Genomic DNA, 22,725 nt, shown 5'->3' on the forward strand with positions numbered 1-22,725 from the left:
TGAAGACATTTGGGAATAAAGAGAAATAAATTTAGGCAGTGGATTTTCTAAAGAAAATCTTATTCAAAATTTTAAAGCTTTGGAAGGAGGAGAGCTGCTCTGTTAAGGGACAAAGCTCTCTGTGTTACAATGTTGTCAGGGGGGCTGATATCTGAGTGACTTCTCTGGCTTTGTCCTGGGAGGGGTATCAATCAACTCAAAGGTAATTATGCAGGATGGAGAATGCTGTGGGTTCTGCTAATGCGAAGTTTTCTTCCTGTTTCAATAAAGTTCATAAGTCTCCTCTTGTTTTATAACAGGGAAACCGGTGGGGTTATTTTCATTTTCAAAAGTTGTAGGAAGAAATATCACCCACATGGTCTGGGAAGAGGCGTGAGAAGATTTTTGTACAGAAACCTTTCAAATGGCCACCAACTGAAACAAGCCTCAAACTCTTTCTTCATTTTACTTAGGAGAGTGACAACTGCACCTACAGAAAGGACCCCAGCTGAGGTTCGGGGGTGGGGGTGCTCTACAAACTTTGCACCCCTGGCCCATCAGTCCATGTCCACTGGCCCCACCTGGGAGACTGCTGGGATGGGAAGGTGAACGCTGACCCTTTCTGAGACTTCTTGTGTTTTGGCGTGGAGGGAGGTCCAGGAGTGAAAATCATATCTATTCTGAAAGAAACAAACAGAGTGGGGATTAAATTACACAGAGCTTTGTTTTGACAGTAAACCAAATCATTCTATTCTCTCTGGAATTAGATATGGGTTTAGAATATATAAGGGAAGAGGAGAGGAGAGGAAGAGAGAGTGCATACTAGCCACAGAGAGAAAGAAAGAGTCAGAGAGAACCTATAACCTCGGTATATTCTTCTTCTTGTTTTTGATCTGGTGATACTGGAAGGATCTTTCTATCCCAGGGGAGAGGGAGGCAGACAAACCACTGAGAGAGGTGAGGGCTGCATCTTGTTATATATTTCTCTATAGGAAATATCACAGGTGGACTGCAAACCTGTCTTGTCTTCCAGTTCTTTTATCCCTTCTAAAAACATCTAGTTAGGGAGTTTTACAGACAAAGCCTAGGCTACATATTCAGCTGCACACATCACTGCTGCTCTGTGGGCATCTCTGGCCAGTAGAAAGATAGATCCAACACCAACTTCCACTCCTGCTTCTATTTCTGCATGAGGCACCAGCTCCTGTTTAAAAAACTTCTATTTTAGGTTTGGGGGTACAGGTAAAGGTTTGTTACATGGGTAAACATGTGTCATGGGGATTGTCTCTTGCGGAAGAGATCCTCTCCCTCCTACCACCCTACCCCCTCAAGAAGACCCCAGAATCTATTGTTTCCTTCTTTGTGTTCATAAGTTCTTATCATTTAGCTACCACCTGTAAGTGAGAACATGCAGTATATGGTTTTCTGTTCCTGCATTAGTTTGCTAAGGATAATAGCCTCCAGCTCCAACCATGTTCCTGCAAAAGATAGGATTTTGTTCTTTTTTAATGGCTGCATAGTATTCTGAGAGTCATCGGTTCCTTCTCTATGCCTGGACCAATAGGAAAGAAATGTTGCCTATCACGCTGTAGGCTGGGACAAGGGCTGGAGGGAAAGCAGGCTTGAAGGCTTATCACAGGTCCAGGACCATTAAGACCATGCACCCTGAAATAGCCATGGCTCCTTCTGTCTCCTCCCTGGAAACCCAGCTGCTCCTCCACTGACGGCATTTCCTTTCTCTCTTGCCCTGCAAGGTCAGCACGGCTGGAGATATGCAATCAGAGATCCAGATGTTCACCCTCCAGCCACAAACGCTAGAAACACATTTGCTTAATAAGTAGCAAAAACGATGACACTGTCATAGTCCACTCTATGCTTATTTAAATTGACTGGTAGTTTTGGAGTGTGGCATGCCTTAGACATCATGCTTTATCCTTGTCTCTCAGAGAGCCATAGATGCATAAATAACAGCATGTTAGGCTCAGAATTTGTTCACATATCTATTCATTCAGCAGGTAGTGAGCACTGACTCTGTGCCTGCTACTATGCTAGGAAACCCAGCCTGGCCAGCACAGTGAAACCCCCTATCTACTAAAAATAAAAAATCAGGGGGTGTGGTGCCATGTGCCTCTAGTCCCAGCTACTCAGGAAGCTGAGTCAGGAGAATCTCTTGAACCTGGGAGACAAAGGTTGGAGTGAGCTGAGATTGTGCCACTGCACTCCAGCCTGGGTGACAGAGTGAGACTCCATCTCAAAAAAAAAAAAAAAAAAAAGGCCATGGAGAAGCACACCTCCAACGTGACAGCATCATTAACTTCCAACCCAGTCAGTGTGATGTTCCTGTTCTCTTGCAGGACACTCCAGCAGGACAACATCACTCAGACAGCGAAGCTGAGGCCCAGAGAGGATGCGTGTCCATTGGAAATACCACACAGCCAGAGAGTGAACTGCAATAGGAGTTTGGTTTCCTGACTGTTATTCCATGACTCTTGACATCACAACTGCCCGTTTTTAAAAAAAAATGTGCAGTTTTACAACTTATGAAAGATTTGATACATTTTAAAAGTAGGAAAAAAAAGTCACATATGGAGTCATCATCTCAGTACAGCTACTGCAATCTCTCAGGGGAAGTCCTACTCCTTTTCTCCAGGCCCCAATATGGGAAAGTGTGTGCATGTCCTGTGTATTTCTGAATAAGCATATGTGTGCATGTGTTTAGAATCATACCTATATATTAGTAAACATCATCATAAGGTCTAGGCAGAGTCTATTTATTCTGTGACATATTATATATGATACATAAACATACATATGCAGCTATAAATATATACATACGCATATGTATGTGTACCCACATGTCCACATGTATTACTGGTAATTATATCATGCATATATATCCACAAATCAAATAATTAAAAAATCTCATTATATACTTTTTCTAAATATTATTTTATGGTTGCATAACTTTTTTTTTTTTTTTGAGATGCAGTCTCACTCTGTTGCCCAGGCTGGAGTGCAGTGGCGCAATCTTGGCTCACTGCAACCTCCGCCTCCCAGGTTCAAGTGGTTCTTCTGCCTCAGTCTCCCAAGTAGCTGAGATTACAGGCATGCTCCACCATGCCTGGATTTTTTTTTGTATTTTTAGTACAGAGGGGGTTTCCCCATGTTGGTCAGGATGGTCCGGAACTCCTGACTTCAACGGATTCACCTGCCTCAGCCTCCCAAAGTGCTGGGATTATAGGCATGAGCCACTGCACCCAACCAATGGCTGCATAACATTTTAATGAGAGCAGGTACCCTTCTTTCCTTACCCATTGTTTTATAATTAAGGAAATACGGTGCGTTAGAATAGAGACTTTCTAATCACTTGGAGCTGGTTTGATTCCCAGCTCTGCTCCCTGCTAGCTGGGTAGGTCCTCTGTCCTTTCAGCTTCGGTTTCCACATTGGAAAAATGGCACTCTAATGCAATGCCTTGTGTTTTCATAAGGGAGTATAAACATGCATGTGGAGTACTTAGGAGTTCCATAAAAATGATGGCAATTATTAGTTGGGCATTGATGCTGTTTCCCTAGTTTTCACTGTTTCCCTAGTTTTCACTATTATAAGTAATACCCGATGAACATTTTTTAACTCAATGAACATTTTTTAACATTTTTTAACAGGTGGAGTACTCAGGAGTTCCATAAAAATGATGGCAATTATTAGTTGGGCATTGATGCTGTTTCCCTAGTTTTCACTACTATAAGTAATACCCGATGAACATTTTTTAACATGGTAAAGAATTATATTTAGAATTAGGCAGCCGAATCATTTAGATGATCCTGTTTTGTTGGCACCACCGAAAACATCACAGTCAGAAGCCATTTAAACGTATGTCTTCTCTCTGACAGGCCTGATCAGGGTGCTGACCTTGGCCATGGCAATGTCATACAGCTTTTCCACAGTCTGTCCGATCTGGTGCTTTGTTGGCCTGGACATCCACAAGGCTTCATGGATATTTTTCTTCTTAAAATCTCTCCCTGCATTTTAAATTATTTCTGAATACCTCTCACCTTAAACTCTAAGGTTCACATGGCTTTGAGGGGAGCGCAGTCCCTCCAGATGTGACTGTCTCACCTCGTCTGAAGGTACTTTATCCTGGAAAGCATGTCGAGATGCCCGGCAGAATACTGCTCAATCACATCCTTCACATCGTAAGGCCTCAAAGTCTCCTTGAATTTTTTTTTATAGAGACGGAATTGTAGAATTCTGCAAGGCAAAGTAGAGGCATTTGTGCATCACAGGTGGAGAGTGCAGGGAGCTATAACACAAGGCTAGCACAATCCAAGGCAGGGGGAGAAAAGAACCAAAGAGAAAACAGCTTGCTGGAAGAACTTCCAATGTTTGGTTCTGATTCTACCCCTTGGAACACACAGAGTTAGTACATCTCCATCAGGATTATTCCCTTCAATCATTTGAATAATAAGCAAATCATGGCATTAATAAGAGCTAACATTTATTGAGCATTCATTGTATGCCAGACCATGAGCTTAATGCTTTATGAACAATCCTGATAACAGATCCATTTATAAGAGATGTGATTGTGATTCAGAGCTTCAGCCTTATCCCAGGGCCATACAGCTGATAAGGGCTGAGCTGGTCCTCAAACCTAGATGGGGTGCTGACAAGGCTGGTGCTCTTAATCACTGTCACACTGCTTTCTATTTGAGCACAGCTGATGTATCTCATCCTCAAGAGCCTCTTGAATTATTTTGCTTGGGAGCTCCTAGAAAAGAAAAGCTGGTTTCTGTTCCCTGAGTCTTCTCAGGTTCCTTATAAAGTGGGGTGCCCAGAACTGGTAGATGAAATCAAAGCCTCACTTCCATCCTTTATTGGTTCCTCCCTGGAAAGCAATCAAGTCACCCCTGATGGGTAGTGTTCCTTGGGAGTCACATCGTGAAGTTAACTCCTGCTGAGCACAGAGTTTATTCAAACCCCTAATCACAGGTCAGTGTCAGGAGGTTACAGCCCTTCCCAGGCCCTTCTATCTGGTGCTTGTGCAAGTCATTTTAACGGTGCATTCAAAGTTCATTTTGTTTGCCATAGCACATGGCTTTAGCCTCTAAACATTATTTTTGGTATATTGATTATGGTACTACCTAATTTGCTTGCCATTCTTCCCATCTTTGTGCCATTTTATAAGCCTTCTCTTTACATAGTTCCATACAGGTGAGAATCTATAAACTAAGGCTCACAGGTCAACTCTGGCTCACTGCCTGATTTTGATAGTAAGGTTTGACTGGAACTCAGCCACACCCACTCCTTTATGCACTGTCTATGGCTGCTTTTGTGCTACAACGACAGAGCTGAACACTTGCAGCAGAGACCTATGGACCACGAAGCCTAAAACATTTACTATCCGACCCTTTCCAGAAAAGTTTGATGACCTCTGAATCAAGACATCAGTGAAAATGCTAAAAGAAGAGAAGAAGAGGGCACAGACCAGACTATGTAGTGTCCCAGCAGAGATTGCCCTCCAGGTCAACACAGGTTCATTAACTGGCTTTCTCTGAATAAAGGCTTTCAGCCAGTGAGGAATCCAGATAGCTGTGTTTTCATACAACCACATTTCTGTCATATCCTACATAAAGGTGTCAGGAAAATCCACGTCCAAGGCTTTGCTGAGGTCTACACATTGTGACACTACTGTGCTTCCCTAGCTATTGGAATGAGAATCTTGCTGAAAAGACCGTGATGAGTTGGAGAATTCACCTTAGTTTCTAGAATTCACTGCTACCTTTATGAGTTGCTTACATGCTGATAAAGTTTAAGTAGTAGCATGCTTTTTTCATTTTCTTGCAGAATTTTAAAGCAAAACAGAAATAGCTAGAATGGATCATGGTCTCTGCTGATACAGACAAAAAAACTATCATTTATTATCTTGTTAAAAATGCGAACTAATTAAAAAGAACTATATGGATGAAGTTAGGCAGAAGAAAAAACATTTTGAGCAAGAAGCCTCTACAGGAAGAAAACCCTCCACCCTGACGTCCTTTAAAATACATGGTGGTTACAGCCAGAGCAGAACAGTGGAGGTGGAAATACTGTCGGGAGGGCTGTGGGGCGTGTTTATAACAAGGCAGGCACCCAAGACTCACCCAGCATGACTTGCTAATGTCTGGACCATTTTTCCTGGGGCAGCATACAGTATTTACTTACTTCTGGGACCTGACTCAGGGTTAGTGGAGGGGCTCCTTTTCCCCCTTCCCAAAGTGCAAGAGAATTTTATAAGCCCTATCCTGTAGGAGTTGAGCTGGAGCTGGGGAGGCACACAGGCACCGGTGGGGCCGAGGGGGCATTACCTGACGGCTCGGATGGCGGCCTTCAGGGTAGGGATCATGTCTTCAATGGGGAAGTCATTCCCATAGCCCCTGTCTTCTGCTGTGGGGTCGCCTGTCCCGGCATCTGGGAGGAAGACACGCATATCAACGGCAGGCCACAGACCTGGAAAAGGCTTGGGGACCCCATCGTTTGGTTAAAGCCTTCCACGCCTCTGGAGGTGTCGATCCCCAGAGTCTTTGTTTCCACGTTGTGAGACCCCCACAGTACTCTCAAGCTGTGATCCTGCTCAGCCTTTCTTGGCACCCTCATTCTATTATCCGGAAGTCCAAGTCAAAAGTGTGTGCAGCTCATGACTGGTGGTGGAGGACAAGGTAGCAGGGAGGAGAAGTGAGCTCTGCAGTGCCAGAGTGGCCCCCAGAGCCAGAAGCCAGCAAAGGACACAGAAGCCAGCAAAGGACACACACTGTGCAGGCCTTCGAGCCAGACAGGCCTCAGCTGGGACTTTTGCTCTGTCAGTCTCTATCCTAGTGACCTTGGGGAGGTCACTTTCTGAGCCACACACACTTCAGAGGTCTTGGAGAGAAATGAATGATGCAATGAGGACTGAGGGCCTGGGTGGGCTCAGACACTGACGACACAGGCTTTTCTGCTTGTCCTCCCTTTGCATAAGTAAAAGAGGCACATGAGGCCATGGCTCCTACAGCCTCCAGAGGGCGCTTTTCTGCCACCTCTTCCCATGCCCTGGTCTCTAGATCGCTTGGCACATGGCACCACCCCATCCTTCAAGTTGACCTCCATAACAATTCAATCATGGGGCAGGGTGGGTGGGGGACACCCTTGGAAACCAAGGCGACAGGTTTCCAGGCTCCTAACTTGGGAGCCTCCAGCCCTAGACTCCTGGGAATACATCACAATGCCTCCGCCCAAGGGACACGAGGAGTAAGAAAAGCAAGCAGATGGCTTGGCGAGGGAAGGGAGAGAGTTACCTTGTGGACTCGAAGGCTCTTCAGTGGGGAGAGGGAGAGGTGAGGAAGGAAGTGGGCTTGGGGGAGGGAGAAGTGGAGGAGACAGGGAGGGACATAAAAAGGCATTACCTTCAGAACTCTGCCAGAAAGCGTAGGCTTTCATGCGGAAGGCCGTGCGGAAACGCTCTTTATTGTTTAAGCCAACAGGCTTTGGTTCTTTAGAAGGACTTTCTTCTATGGCATCTACATTCAGAGGGGTAAATAGCTTTCCTTTAGTATTGCTACCACGAGGATTAGAAAGGCGAACCCGATCCAAGAGACCCAGCTTTTGGCTACAAAATAAGCAAAAGTGAACAATTTTCCTCCTTCAGTGCAGGCTCTTACAATTTCCCATCCCTCCATAAAGACTCACACATGCTCCTCCAAGGAGGAATGGGGACCGTGCATTTCACAGTGCTGAATCTGACTCAGCAGCTTGGAATCGGACAGGGCGTGGTTCAGATCCTAGCTCCACAGCTTGCTAGCTCTTATGCCCTGGGCAAGTTTTGTTTTAACTTCTCTGAATGTCAATTTTCTCATACGCTTAAATGCCGCTTACATGAGATGCAGGCTATAAATTGCCTAGCTCATCCTAGTATGCTACAGAGATTTGTCTTTCCCCATGCCCATTTCCTGCATCAATAACTTCCTGCCTCTCCTGTGTATCATCCCATGGTGCCCGGATAGTGATTTACACAGACAAATCCTTATCAAAGGGTTCCTCCTTGAAAAGAACCTGACAACAGAAACGACATAAAGCGGCACTCTTAATTTGGTGTCCACAAACAGACTCTTATGGATAGAATTTGGCAGTCCATGAGTTTGGATGGGGAAAAATACATTTTTAATTTATAACTTCTAACTAAAATTTAGCATCTCTTTCCATTATGAATGTAGGCAACAAACTCCAGTAATATCCTAAATGCCTGTGACTGTCCACAACAAAAATCACAGATAATTTTATATCCTGTTATTTCAAGGTATTGTTTATGCTCATGTTGGCTTCAAGATTATGGTGGTATTCAATCTGCCACCAGGTTCATCACAAAAATGCACATATATGACTACATCTCAAAATTTTAAAGATTTTGATAATGCTGTATCCATATAATCAGCTTCTTTTGTAACTGTATATTGTATTTTGTTTATAGATTCAAAATTATTCTGAGAAGGGGTCCATGGCCTTCACGATACTGCTAGAAGAGTTCCTGGTACAAAGAAAATGGTTAATAATGCCAATATAAAATAGCCCTGGTGCAAAAAGCCAGCTGCACCTTGACTTAAGCCCAAGTCCACCCTTCCCATCGGGCTGACCTTGGGCAGATCTATGACCTTTTTGAGCCTCAGTTACCTCATCTGTAAAGTAGGGATAAGCATTCTCTGCTTTATCTGGTTGCTATGAGATGATGTTTGTCCAGGATTTGGCATAGAGTGTGACACACAGCAGGTGCTCTATACATGTTAATTTCTTCCACTTCTTGGCTTTTGCCCCCTTACCCTAGTGAGCACAAAGGATAAAGCCTTTTTTGTGGTACTTTCCAGAGAGCGCCACATTGCGTGTTTTCACCCAGTGGTATACTCAATGCAGCAGCTTATGCTCCCTTACCCCACACAGAGCTTGGCACACAGGAGGCACTCACTCATGTACTTGTGAAATAAATGAGAGAGTGAATGAATATGGGTGATCCAATCAGTTCTGCATGGGTTTGTGATAATTTTGTGTTTTCTAAAGAGCATGTCTGGTTAGGACAGTCATGTGCCCCTGCCAGAAGCTGCTGCTACCTTTGAAGCTGGGTGCAGTGTGGAGGTCATGGTATTGTGGCTGCTGGAAGAGGAGTGAACACTCCTCCTGCCACACAGTCACCTGTGCTTTCTGAACACCAGGTCCTTGTCTTTAATGGGGGCCTAACAACAGCTGCTTCATAGAGGGTTAGGGAGTATTACACGTGATAATTTATGTAACATTTCTTGCCTACAGTCCGGCATACAGAAGGCATTAAGAAATCTTTGAAAAAACAAACCAGTGAATGAACGAATGAGTATATGAATGAGCAGTGAACAGTTGTTATCCCTGACTTCCTCTGGATCTGTTCTCTCTCACCCAGCACTGTTCCAGAAGTTTGATTGAGGAACTCCATTAATAACCAGCCCAGGATAAATTTAGAAAAACGCCAATGCTCAGCCAGCTCCATCTTCCTTGAACTGAAGTCAACATTTTTTGGAATTGCTTTCCTGGCTGCTACTAGATAAATGACTAATAGGACAGAGAATATATCAGAACTCGTGGGCTAAAAATAGTGAATGAAGCAGGAACTGAGCTGAACACACATTGAAGTCTTTCTGGCACTGCACTGTATGGAGACAGTACATTTCCATGCCTGCCTGCTCCACTGAACTATGTAGTGCTAGCAAGGCAAAGACTCTGCCTGGCTATCTTTGAACACGGCACATTTCCCTGCTCAGAACATCCGAATATTCAGTACAGCAACTAAGATCATGGGCAAAGCCAGCCTGGTGGAAGCATCCTGACAAACCATGTGACCTAGGGACACATCACTTATGCCTTCTGGTCTCCAACTTCCTCATGGGCAAAATGATGACCATAAGCCCATGCTTTTCATAGATGTTTAAGGGTTAAATGAGGTAATGCATGTCGAGTGCTCAGCCAACTGAGATTCAGGAAGCGCTCAATAGATGCTAGCCGTCATTATTAACTCGGTAAGTAATCCTTTTCCCACAGAAGCAGTAGAAGGCTGACGATGTGTGTGAAAAGGATGGATACAATTCCCTGGGCCATAAACAAAGTTTTTGTTGTTGTTGTTGCTGTTGTTTAAATGAACTGAGATGAGTTTGACAGATTTATATATTATTTTACAGTACTTCTTAATGCTAGACTAAAAAGTTCAACATTGTCATTGCACTCTACTTCCGTAGGAGACAAGTATATGGGGAGCTTAATTCCAGATAAACTAGGCAAGACAAAATTAATAGCAGCCACTTTTTCCTGAATTGAAGTTTCAGTATAATTGTTGACTATAAGGAAGATAATCAGAGGACTTTCTTGGTTCTATCTGTGCTGGGATTTAGGATTTGCTTGTTAGGCACTTAAATGCTTTACTGCAGCCCCAAACAGTCTGGATTGCTCTGGCCATGTTCACTTAAAACCCCATTGGTCACAGATGACAGTTCAGACGGTGTTAGGAATCCAGATGCATGGAACAAAGTCAGAAGTCTCGGCTCAGAATCACTCACAGCCATTGCACCTAAGAGGCTTATGGAATTCTTCCTCCAGCAAAGTGGATGATCAGCTTACTTCTTAATTGTGTTGCCTGAAATCCAAGACCCCAAAGGATAATCAAATGCAAGGCAAAGTTCACTGCTGAAACTCAAAACCCATCTCTGCTCTACATTGTACGGATTTCCAGTGAATAATTAAGGTGTTGTTCTAGGAGGGCACTGAAGATCTTGCAAGAAAAGCCTTCCCCAGAGCTGACATCAGATTTTCTTCAAAAGCTAGGGCTCTTGACATGTTAAGTGCAGGCAAACAACTTCCAAATACAAATTGTACAAACTGCAAATAGATGGACTGGGCATGGCAAAGTAAAATCAAGGTTGTTCTACCCTGGACAATGCGGCTCTTGTCCTGGGCTCCTCCTTCAGGTATCAGCACAGGGAACTTCAGCCATGTTCAACTCCGTGTGGTTTCTTCACACTCTGTGTTTTGCATGTGCTGTGAACTCGACCTGGGAAAACCTTCATCCCCTTTTTTCATCTAAATGACTCTTATTTTTATCTAAAACATGGTCCAAGCCTCAGCCCCACATCTGGACTTTCAAAGTAGTGGCCACTGGGATCCATTAGACATCCATTCCCTGTGCCCCTAGTCCACTTCAGGCTTTTCTCATCCATGGCACTCGGCCACTGCAGGGAAATATTTGACTTAATAGGGACTCCCTATTAAGTAATCAGTGGTTCTTAACTGGAGGTGATTTCGATCCCCCTGCCAGGGGACATTTGGCCATGCTTGGAGATACTTGGTGATATAATAATGAGAAGTACTATTGCCATCTAGTGGTGAGAAGCCAGAGATGCTGTTAAACATCCTGCAATGCACAGGAAATTCCCAACAAAGAATTATCTGTAGCAAATATCAATGGTGCTGAGGTTGAAAAACTGAAAGGTAAGCTTTTGGGCCAGAAACTACCACGTTCAACTTGTATATACAGGATCTAGCACAGTGTCTGGCATGTTGCAAGCACTAAAAGTATTATTACAATGTTGAATGAATGAAGGAAGTAATAAAACATTCAATCTTCTGATTAACAAAATGCATCTAACTTCAGCTGAGAGAGGGACTGCTGTATAGTGGAAAGAGAGTGAACTTTAGAGTAAGAGAACTGAGTTCAAATCTCTGCTTCTGGTTTGTATTTCACTTAGGAAAGTCATTAACTCAGATACAATTTCATCTATAAAACGAAGCTAATATTTATTTATTCAACAAAAATGTGTTCCACACTTTGTAAATCCCAGGCTCAAGGTAACTTGTTGAACATACATTGGTGATTAAAACCAATGTGGTTTTCAGTCTCTAGTGATCTTATGATAAAGTCAAGAAGTCATATAGTAAGTAAACAGACACATCTAGAAATCTGACAAGGAGACCAAGAGAATGCAGTAATGAAGAACAACGGGAGGTTGACAGGTAGGGTGGCTCAGGAAGGCATCTTGAGTGGATGGGAAGATGAATTAGGAAACCAATTTCAGGATTATTAATCAAGGATTAAGATGATGGTGGTCCAGACACAGAAGCTGAGATCTGAAGGGTCAGAAGCTGGATTTCAAAGAAAGGAGGCAAGAGCTTTCTAGGCAGAAGAACTGCATGTGGGTGCAAGGGGCATGAGGACTGGACTGTGGCACCAAAGGGAGGGCATGTGGCCAAAATGTTCTAAGTGAGAGGCACAGTGGCACCAGGTGAGATCACAGTTCAGATAAGTCAGAGACTTAAGAAACGAAATAAAATTTAAACAGAAATAGAAAATAGGAGTTTCCTTTGTGTTCTAAATGTACCTGGGGCCCACAAAGATGTTTGAGGATAAAGTATATGAAGTTTGCATTTTAAAAAACATACCTGTTCATTGCAGCATTATTCACAACAGTCAAAAGGTGGAAGCAACCCAAATGTTGTCCATCAGTGGATAAGTAGATACAAAAAATTAATGGACATACAACGGGATACCATTTGGTATTAAAATGGAAAGAAATCCTGACACATGTTGCAACATGAATAAACCTTGAGGACATTATGCTAAGTGAAATAAACCCTTCATGAAAAGACAAATACTATGTGATTCCACTTATATGGGATATCAAGTGTGGTCAAGCTCATACAGACAGAAAGTAGAATGGTGGTTTCCAGGGCCTGGGGGCATGGAACAGGGGAGCATCGTTTAATAGGAATGACGTTTTAGTTCTGCAAAGTAAAATGTTCTGGAGATTGGTTTCATAACAATGTGAATATACCAAATACTATAGACCTGTACTTTTTTTTTTTTTTTTTAAACAGGTTCTCACTCTGTCATCCAGACTGTAATGCAGTGGTGCCATCTTGCTGACTACAACCTGTGCCTCCCGGGTTCAAGCGATTCTCCTGCCTCAGCCTCCTGAGTTGTTGGGATTACAGGTGCCCGCCACCACACCTGGCTAATTTTTGTATTTTTAGTAGAAACAGGGTTTTGTCATGTTGGCCAGATTAGTCTTGAACTCTTGAGCTCAGGTGATACGCCCGCCTCAGCCTCCCAAAGTGCTGGGATTAGAGGTGTGAGCTGCTGCACCTGGCTGAGACCTGCACTCTTAAAAATGGTTAAGATAGCAACATTTTATGTTATGTGCATCTCACTACAATTTTAAAAAATTTTAAAAAGAACACAATGGGATTTTTGGTGGAGAATGGATCCATGGGAAGCAAAAAAACAGAAACTGAAAAGGAAGCCACTGAAGAAATCCAGGCAAAAGATGCTACTGCTGTGGAGTAGTGTGATTGCAGTGGGTAGAATGAGAAGACTAGATTTTCGACTAGTACACCAATATTCATTCCCTGATGGGTTCTAGATGGTCTGCGAGGAAAAAGACTGATAAAGAACCATCCCTGGTTTCTCGTTGCACAGGTAAGTTGTGCAATCACATAGGTACCCTTATTATAACCATCACTATAAGCTATTTTTTTTTTTTTGAGTTGGGCAAGACTTGGAACAAGCAAGTGTGGAGAAAAAAATCAAAAGTGGAGTTTGGGACATGTTACTTTTAGGAAGACTGAGAGAGGCATCATGTCAAGTAAGAGGTTGAGGACTGTGTCTTTCTTATTCATTGCTATATTCCCAGACTCTACAATGGTTTCTGGTACACAGGAGTGTCTTAATAAATATTCATTGAATAGTGGATGAATGCATAAATGAATGGATGATAGAGAGATGAATGGATGGATGAAGATGGGTACATGGATGATAGATGGATGGATGATGGATATATGGATGATGGATGAATGGAAGCAGTGTCACTAGAGCCAAAAAGAGAGTATTTTGAAGAAAAGGTTAAGCTGTCTTGTGCCATTTTAATATGAGTGCTCAGTACAATGGTGCAGACTGAGTGCGCAGCACAGAACAGCCAATCCCACTTATAGGAGTCAAGGCCTTCTCTCCTTCATTCTTTCATCCTCTCATCTTTTCATGTGGAAAGGATGAGGACTAACAAAAGAACTGCAGTCCCCTTTAAGAGTACTTTTAGAATGCTTCCTAGCACCATGGTGTACCCTGAGAGAGACAGAGAAAGCAGACAGGTAATAAACACCTGTCACCTACCACATGCCAAACTTTTGAGGCTTTGGTGTCCTATTTTTCTCTCCAAGAAAAGATTATAACTGAAAGTTTCTGTCTGTACTTATTTCTTAAGATATTTTATTCTTTAGAATAAAATGGGAAATGCTAATTGGAGATGAGATGATAATGAACATGAAGTGGCCAAAAGGGGCCTGGGACTTGACAGACCTTCCTTAAATGGCATAAACATTGAAGATGATGGTAATTTCCCTTTCTCTCTTTCTTTCTTTCTTCTTTCTCCCTTCCCTTCCCTTTCCTCCCCTCCCTCCCCTCTCCTCTCCTCCCCTATCCTCTCCTCCCCTCCCTCCTCTCCCTTCCCTTCCCCTCCCTTCCCTTTCCTTCCCTCTTCCTTCCTTCCCTCCTCCCCTCCCTCTCCTTCCTTCCTTCCTTCCTTCCTGCCTGCCTGCCTGCCTTCCTCCCTCCCTCCCTCCCTCCCTCCCTCCCTCTCTCTCTCTCTGTCTCTCTCTTTCTTTCTTTCTCTCTTTCAACAGAGTCTTGCTCTGTCACCCAGGCTGGAGTGCAGTGGCACAATCTTGGCTCACTGCAACCTCTGCCTCCCAGGTTCAAGCGATTCTACTGCCTCAGCCTCGCGAGTAGCTGGGATTACAGGCACACACCACTACCCCCGGCTACTTTTTTGTATTTTAGTACAGACGGGGTTTCACCGTGTTGCCAAGGCTGGCAATTTCTTTACAGCTTTCACACTGTTCATGGTAGAGCTGGGAGAACCAAATAACTCCTATCCTTTGTGTGAGTGGTTACTTTTATGTGTCAACTTCACTGAGCCAAGGGATCCTCAGAGAGCTGATAGAACATTATTTCTGTATGTGTCTGTGAGGGTGGAAGAGATTAGCAGTTGAATCAGTAGACTGAGAAAAGATCAGCCTTCACCAATGTGGATGGACATCATCGAATCCTTTGAGGGTCCAAATAGATCAAAAGGAGGGAAAAGGGTGAATTCACTCTCTTTGTTTGAGCTGGGACATTCATATTCTCTTGCCCTTGGAGATTGGAGCTCCTGGTTCTCAGGTCTTTGAACTCCAGGACTTATACCATTGGAGCTCATGGTTCTCAGACCTTTGGACTTGGACTGAATTACACTGCTGGTTTTCCTGGTTCTCCAGCTTGCGGACAGCAGATTGTGAAATTTCTCAGCCTCTATAATTATGTGAGCCAATTCCTATAATAAATCTTCTGTTATACACCTTGATATATTCCATTGGTTCTGTTTACTGGAGAATTCTGACCATACACTTTATTTCTCTACAGAGGAATTTATTATTTTGTGGCTAGAAATAAAGAAATAAAGATTCGCTGTTCATTTAGGTTTTCTGTGCATTTTTCTTGGGACATGGGTGTGCTTCTTAGTTGATCTAATCAATTGACACTTCTAAAGATTTCTCATATAGAATTGATAGATGCAGGAGGCAGATAAGGGGGAAAGTCCCAGGGAATCTCCAACTGGCCTGTGCACTGGGAGGACGGGGTGGGGCCGCAAGAAGTTCCTGCCTCTTGCAGTGGGGAGGAGCCTGACCTCTCCTGTTCTTGAGTGGTGACTTGGGATTCTATCTGTGAGATGGGGGCCTGTTAACAGGAACCCTTCTCACTTTGCTGTGTGGTTTTTCCTTTTTCCTTTTGCCCAATAAGTTCCGTAACCCCTCACCCTTCAAAGTGTCTGCATGCCTAATCTTTCCTGGTCATGTGACAAGAACCTGGTTTTTTCCTACAACATTTTTTTGGTACCCAGAACATGGAATCTGAGGAAGGGAGGGTGAAATGGGGACCCAAAGCCTTTAACTTTTGCTTCTGAGCCTTTTGGTCCTATGGCATTCATCTTCTTTGTTTCGGGACAGTAATGACACCTATCTTTTCTTTTACAATACAATACTGGAGGTGGTCCACACCTACCCCAAGGGCCACAGACACATGCGCACAGGACAGTTGGACCAGGCAGCTGCCCACCCCCACTTCCCTACCGGCCGGAGTGCATGGCTGTGGTGTGTGCCTCATGTGTGTGCAGTGTCCAATGACCACGCAGGGTTAGGATGAGCCATAGCTGCTGCCTAGGCCCCAAGCAACTGGCTGGCATTCCCCACCACGTGTCCACAGAGTCCCCACCTACCCCAGCCAGAGACTCCAGCTCTCTCCCACAATAGTTAAGCTTATCTCCCTGATGGAGAAACCATTTGCCACAAGAATAAGAGGTTCTTCCCCCAGTCATCCTTTTCTCTTCTCCACCCTATCAGCAGTTAACAAAGCCCTGTATTTAACCTCCTTTTCTCTACCCTGTCAGCAGATGACTTTAAAACAAGGGTTTGTTTTTTGTTTTTTGTTTTTTTTTTCCTTTTGGAAGACATTATGTTGGACTGGAAATGATTGGGATCACTGTATTTTTGGTAGAGTTTTAATTGTGAGAAAGGATGTGTGAGGTTAGTCTTAAGCTATAGCCAATCTGGTATGCTTTGCAAGTCTTTCTGTATGGCTGGTAGCAAACTTTGCTGCAGGCCTCCATCTTGATTTACATCCTTAAGGGCGTGGCCTGTAACCTTGTGGCAGGGCTTTGTTCAGCCTTTGGGCGGCCTGGATTCAATACTGGCCTAGGGAATGAGTCCTTTCTGGTTTGATATGTAAACTTTTGCTGTTCATTGATTCCCTTGCCCTCCATGAACCCACCTTGGATTTTCCTTTCTCTGAGCCTTTAGTAAAGTTTGAAAGTCAGAAATATTGGCTGCTTGGCATGGCTAAAGTTGGCTAATAAGGGAGTTAAAAGGATTTTCTTAAGGAGTGCTCATCTTAATTAAAAGTGGATTATCCAAGTTATAGTTACATTTACAAGGACTTTGTTTTCCTTTTCTTGGACCTTGTTTTGCTGCAAAAAGGATTTTTTTTCTGTTGGCTAAAATATTTTTCTCCATTTTGCCTTGCCACTTTTAATGCACACATGAGAGGGGAGAGACCTCTCTTTTCCTCATAGAACCCCAGTAATTAAAAGTACCTGGAGGCCAATAATCCAAATAAGAGATTGGCAAACAAAAGATCTTATGGGGACTGGGTTTTCTTCTGCCTGTCTGTGTAGTTATATATGTGTTGTGTGTGTGAGATGTCTATAAAAAGAGCTTTAATTAATTGGCCTAAAGGAAGATAAGTGCTTGGATCAAATATTTTTTAAAGGGAAGATAAAAACTGTGGTACCTTTCATTTCACGTGACTTTAATCTTTGAAAAATAAAAACAGCCCTACTAATTATTGGTAAAAAGTAGATAGATGTCATCAAAATATAAATAGGTGGACTAAATTATGCAGGGCAGATACTAGGTTGGCTAAATGTTTTAAGGTTATTGGCTGCATTTTTGGCATTTGAGAATTTTTTAATTTGCCGGCTGGCTTCACAACTGGTAAGGCCTGGGGACATATGGAACTAACCACACCCTTAATTATGCTGGAAGGCTGCACCTAGCACATAATCAAAACAACTTACTAGGTTTTACATTAAAAATTGCTAAAAATTACCATTATGACATGTAATTGAGACTACTGGAAATAGATTTATGTGCAAAGTGTGTAAGAACAGTAAAATGTGTTTTTAATAAAAGGTTATAAAAAGGTATAAAAATATAAATTCTCACCGAAGGTTAAAGAATTGTTTTAAATTAGATATGACAAAGCTAAAAATTTAAACACGTGGTGGAGGGACTGTAAAAATTAATCTTGCAAAAATTCCGTGTGTGAATATATTGATTAAATACAAAAGGGTATTATATGGTTTTTCTGTAAATTGAGCATTAAAATAAAAGCACAATGAGGTATTCTTAAGGCACTAATCTTCTCTTTAGCAAAATTTGTAAAGGGTTATAAAAGGTTTTGGCTTTTTTAAAATTTCTGAGTCATCGTTTTGGCAAAATAAATAATTTGTTGTAGTATGTAATTCTATTTCATAATGTAAACTGTTTTAAGCCTCTAACATATTTAACAGGCTTGCCCAAATCAAACTTCAGTTTCAAAACTGTGTTTCCTGATATCTGGATTTTTGGATGCTTCAGAGGGCCTCTGGAGCATCCAGAAAAGAGAAGTAAACAGGATTATTTGACATGTTTATGTACATGGGATTGCTACAATGGTATTCAATCTTCTTTAGGCTATATTTTGGTGAATAATACCAATATATATTCTAAAATTATATGGGATTTCTAAAATCTTAATGTCTAAGTACATGCTATCATAATTAAGATTATGATAAGTTACTGCATACCATGAGATAACCAAACTTCTTTGTCAATTGTGTTTCTAACTCTAACTACCCTGGATATTTTGACAATTGTTGACTTGTTTTAACCTCTTTCAAAAGACGGTTTATCATAAGCTACAGAACTTTGACAGTTGCTCTCAAATACAGGTTTCTGATAACTTTGGAGACTGTGCCATTGGAATAAAGAAAAAATGTACAGGACTCATGAAGAGCTAAAAATGTTCACGAATATCAAGCAAAACAAGAGCTAACTGAATGAACTCACAGAAAACCAAAGCAATCTTTTTTACTTTTGCTTGGACTATTGCTGGTTCTTGTTTTCTTTTTCAGAGTCAAGGAAACTTATTTTGAACTATTTATAGCCTTTACCTATTGAGTAAGGTATACTCTGTGAACAAAATTTGGAGCATGTTTCTTTCTCTCTGCCTGCTTGTCCTAGAATTTGGAAACTAGTTGTGACTATTCTTTACTCATGGCAATACAGTTGTTTGCATCAGTGCATTAAGAATCCATTTTCTTTTGCAACAGGACACAATTGTAGAAACTGGTTGTTTTACCAAGGCTTTGACTGGAAGAGCATTCTTCCTTTTAAGGAGTCAAGCTTGACTTGCAGAGCCAATAAAAACCCCTTGGAAAAAACGGCCTTATACCCTTGTCTACACAGTCCCTTTACAAGGTTCCTGACCTGTGGTCAGTAAAAAATGTCACTTTCTAACAGGCCCAGGATCTCCAAGTTTATCTTGGGACCTTAAGAGGAGAGGATCACCCAACTCACAGGTATTTGAGGATACAAACCCACGACTGGGCTCTGCTTTAAAAGGTCTTATCTGAGATTCCTTGTCAGACAGAGTTCCATCAAAGCCAATCTAAAAGGCCTATGTAGAGATAATTATTCTTGCTGCACTTTATGCAAATAATCTGGCCAAGTATAAGACTAAAATCTATTTTGCAAACAACTCCATCCTATCATGATTTTTTTTTTTTGTAACAAAAATGAGTATTGGAGAGAGAGGAATTACGTTAAGTTTGTCATTAAATTCTAAACTCATTCATTGTTTTTTAAGTTTTTGCCTACATTTTAGACTAACCCTGATTGTTCCTGTGAACTAACCAGAAATCTCTGGGTGCAGCTCAGAAGAAACAAGAGGGATGGGTAATGTAAAAATCTGGATCAATATTCTAGTTCTGAGCCATTATCTTGCAAATCCTGCCAGACGATGGAAATAAATAGAGTGCCCCTCACCCAGAGGTTTCCTTTTTGGGAAGGTAAGACCAAGAGAGATAACCAAAGCCAAGAACCATGCATCCAAAGATATCCTTTTCTCTCCCAGGGTGTGTCATAAGACATCCTTTTCTCTCTCTTGTTACAGAAGGACTTAATTCCACAGCTTCACTTTAGTATTCAGCTTAAGATAAGGAGTCCACACAGTCCCCCCAAGACACATTTTTGTTCCAAACTCAATTCCAAGCTTTGGGTCAAAGCCCTAGGAAAGAAAACTGGATCTGAGGGATCCAGAGGCAGATAATAACAGCAGTTAAAAGACACAGCACAGTTGAGTGTGACTGATTCCTGCTGAGTAAGCCTAGCTTCCCGTTTCATGGATAAAAACACCCTCTTATATCACACTAGCATTCATGGCATAAATGATGTCTAGGTAATTCAAGGCTATTGACAGCAGGGGAGAGAGGGCATATGTGGGTAAGAGTGGATACTCCTACCCTGCAGGCCGCCCCATTAACATGGGTGAAAGCCTCTTTAACACCCATGGGTGGCACCCTGCCATAGTCACCAGGACTCAGAGACAGAAGGAGGAAGGAGAGAAAGAGGAATGCCTCATTTTCCCTCCCTCATATACCCTAGGTATTTGCTAGGAAGAGAAAGGAGCCAGGGACACCTGTTCCCCTCTTTGTAGTTGAGTAGTCATTCATCTTCAGTCTGTACCCCTTTCAAATGCATCCTGAACCTCTGGGATGCCTTTGAAAAAAATGCCTTTTTTTTTCTCCCTTTATTCTCCTCTGTGCTCTCTTCAATGATAGGTAATTGTGTATCTATATTATGGGAGACTCCCTTCAGAAGGAGCCTCCAAACTGGGAAAAGTTAATTTCCCAAACCTTAAACTGGTTGGCTTAGGACTGGCTCAGGGGAAGGGAACCCAGAAGCCTGATGTGCCATCAAAAAGGTAAAAGCTTGTTTGTTTGTTTGTTTTTAACCAATCAGGCTTTTTGTCCCCTTCTCCCCATGCAAACTGGTAAAAGTCCTTGGGATTTTTGAGCTGTCCTTACCACACCCTCTTATTTCATATTTATACATGTTTTCTAATAACTCAGTTTGTCCCTTCTTCAGGCCATCAAACTCCAGTCATGCAACTGGAGCCTTGGGCAATGGCCCCTTCTGGTGGGAACCCTTGGATAGGCCTCTGAGGGTGATTTGACTGCTGTTTTCCCAAAACAGCACCCCTGTCAACAGGAAGCAGTTAAGATCTGTCTTTATCGGCCGGGCGCGGTGGCTCAAGCCTGTAATCCCAGCACTTTGGGAGGCCGAGACGGGTGGATCACGAGGTCAGGAGATCGAGACTATCCTGGCTAACACGGCAAAACCCTGTCTCTACTAAAAACACAAAAACTAGTCGGGCGAGGTGGCGGCGCCTGTAGTCCCAGCTACTCGGGAGGCTGAGGCAGGAGAATGGCGTAAACCCGGGAGGCGGAGCTTGCAGTGAGCTGAGATCTGGCCACTGCACTCCAGTCCGGGCGACAGAGCGAGACTCCGCCTCAAAAAAAAAAAAAAAAAAGATCTGTCTTTATCCTTATCCTTATCCTTATTCTAATGGCAGTTAGATGTACTTCTTTAGAGTGGGGAATGATAGATGCAGGAGGTGATAAGGTCCCTGGAGAATCCCCAACCAGCCTGTGCACTGGGATGATGGGATGGGGCTGCAGGAAGTTTGTGCAACTTGCAGGGAGGAGGAGCCTGGCCTCTCCTGTTCCTGGGTGGTGACTTGGGATTCCAACTGAGAGACGGAAACCTGTGAACAGGAACCCTTCTCACTTTGCTGTTGCTTTTCTTTTTTCCTTTTCTCCCAATAAATTTTGTAAACTCTCACTCTTCAAAGTGCCTGCATGCCTAATCTTTCCTGGTCATGTGACAAGAACTCGTTTTTTTCCTACAACAGAATCAGGTGACTGGAGAGAAGATCACAGGCCTAGGCCCTCAAAGCTTGAAGGATGAAAGGATAAAAGATGGAATGAATAAAATTACGACCTTAATTCTTCCTTCAGCTCAGTGTAAATCTACTTAGCCCTTGAGAGGCCAGAAGAAAGGTCTTCAGTGGATTCTTCCCTGTTCTCTTGTTTCTGGTAGAGCTTAGAGTTTCCTTCTTTTGTGCCTGTTTCTCCTGCCCCTGTGTCTCTAACATCTCCCTACCAGCACTCCCGACACTACATTGTTCTTTTCGGCTGACACATCTGCTCCCCCCATCAGATTGTGAGGGCCTTTCCCATTACAATATGAGTTACAATTCCCCGAGAATCTTCAGGGCTGACAAAAAGCAGAACTCTTAATGCTCAGTGTTTAGGTTAGGGAAGGCAGAGGTAGAATGAAGGAAGGATGGATGGAAGCAAGGAGAAAAGTGTTGCAAAGCCAGGATTCAAATCTAGGTTGATCTGACTCCTAAACTAGCGCTACACCATATGGAAATAACCCCAGGCCAAGAAAACTTGGAAATATGGGTGCAAATCAGGATAACAATGATAATAAAAGCAAATCTTTAAATAATACTTACCATGGGCCAGGATCTATTCTAAGCACACAATCCTTACCACAGCCCTAGGAGATAGGTACCCTTATTATAACCATCATATAGACGAGGAAACTGAAGCACAGTGAGGTTTGTAATGTGCCCAGAATCACATAGCCAACATTATTAAAAGTAATCTGTAACTTGCAGTGTCTAATGTGGAATTGGAATAGTAGAATTGGAACAACATGGTTCCAATTCTACTACTGTGGCTGGAAACTCATAGAACAAAGGACCAGAAGTGGCTTGGAAATCACTTAGCTCAATCTCTGACTTCCAGAGATAAGGGACCTTGGGCCCAGGTGGCAGGTGATTCCCAAAAGGCTGGCTATCAAGGGGAAGGACAGATAAGGCAAGGGGGAAGCAGGATTGTGATTAGACCGACCACTCGATTGGAAGGAACAGCATCATGATTTTGAAATAACTCTGATGTGTTAATTGGGTTATCTCAGTTAAACAGGTATGCAAAATTAGTTCCGCTGAACTCAAGGGCCTGTTTGGTTCCCTC

The 22,725-nt window shown here is 42.8% G+C and overlaps 1 protein-coding gene across 1 annotated transcript in view; it reads right to left on the reverse strand.

Moving 5' to 3' along the window:
- The window catches only part of KCNQ3 (potassium voltage-gated channel subfamily Q member 3), a 361,709-nt gene that overhangs the window by 13,200 nt on the left and 325,784 nt on the right, over nucleotides 1–22,725 (reverse strand). The window contains exons 10-13 of the mRNA XM_033202782.1: nucleotides 7,396–7,598; nucleotides 6,322–6,424; nucleotides 4,097–4,228; nucleotides 561–659 (exon numbers count right to left, since the gene is read on the reverse strand). Coding sequence (XP_033058673.1) covers nucleotides 561–659; nucleotides 4,097–4,228; nucleotides 6,322–6,424; nucleotides 7,396–7,598 — 537 coding nt within the window. The remainder of the gene's footprint in view (nucleotides 1–560; nucleotides 660–4,096; nucleotides 4,229–6,321; nucleotides 6,425–7,395; nucleotides 7,599–22,725) is intronic.

The sequence above is a fragment of the Trachypithecus francoisi genome, unplaced genomic scaffold, assembly GCF_009764315.1.
Source record: "Trachypithecus francoisi isolate TF-2019V2 unplaced genomic scaffold, Tfra_2.0 Lachesis_group7, whole genome shotgun sequence".
In the NCBI taxonomy this organism is placed as follows: Eukaryota; Metazoa; Chordata; class Mammalia; order Primates; family Cercopithecidae; genus Trachypithecus; species Trachypithecus francoisi.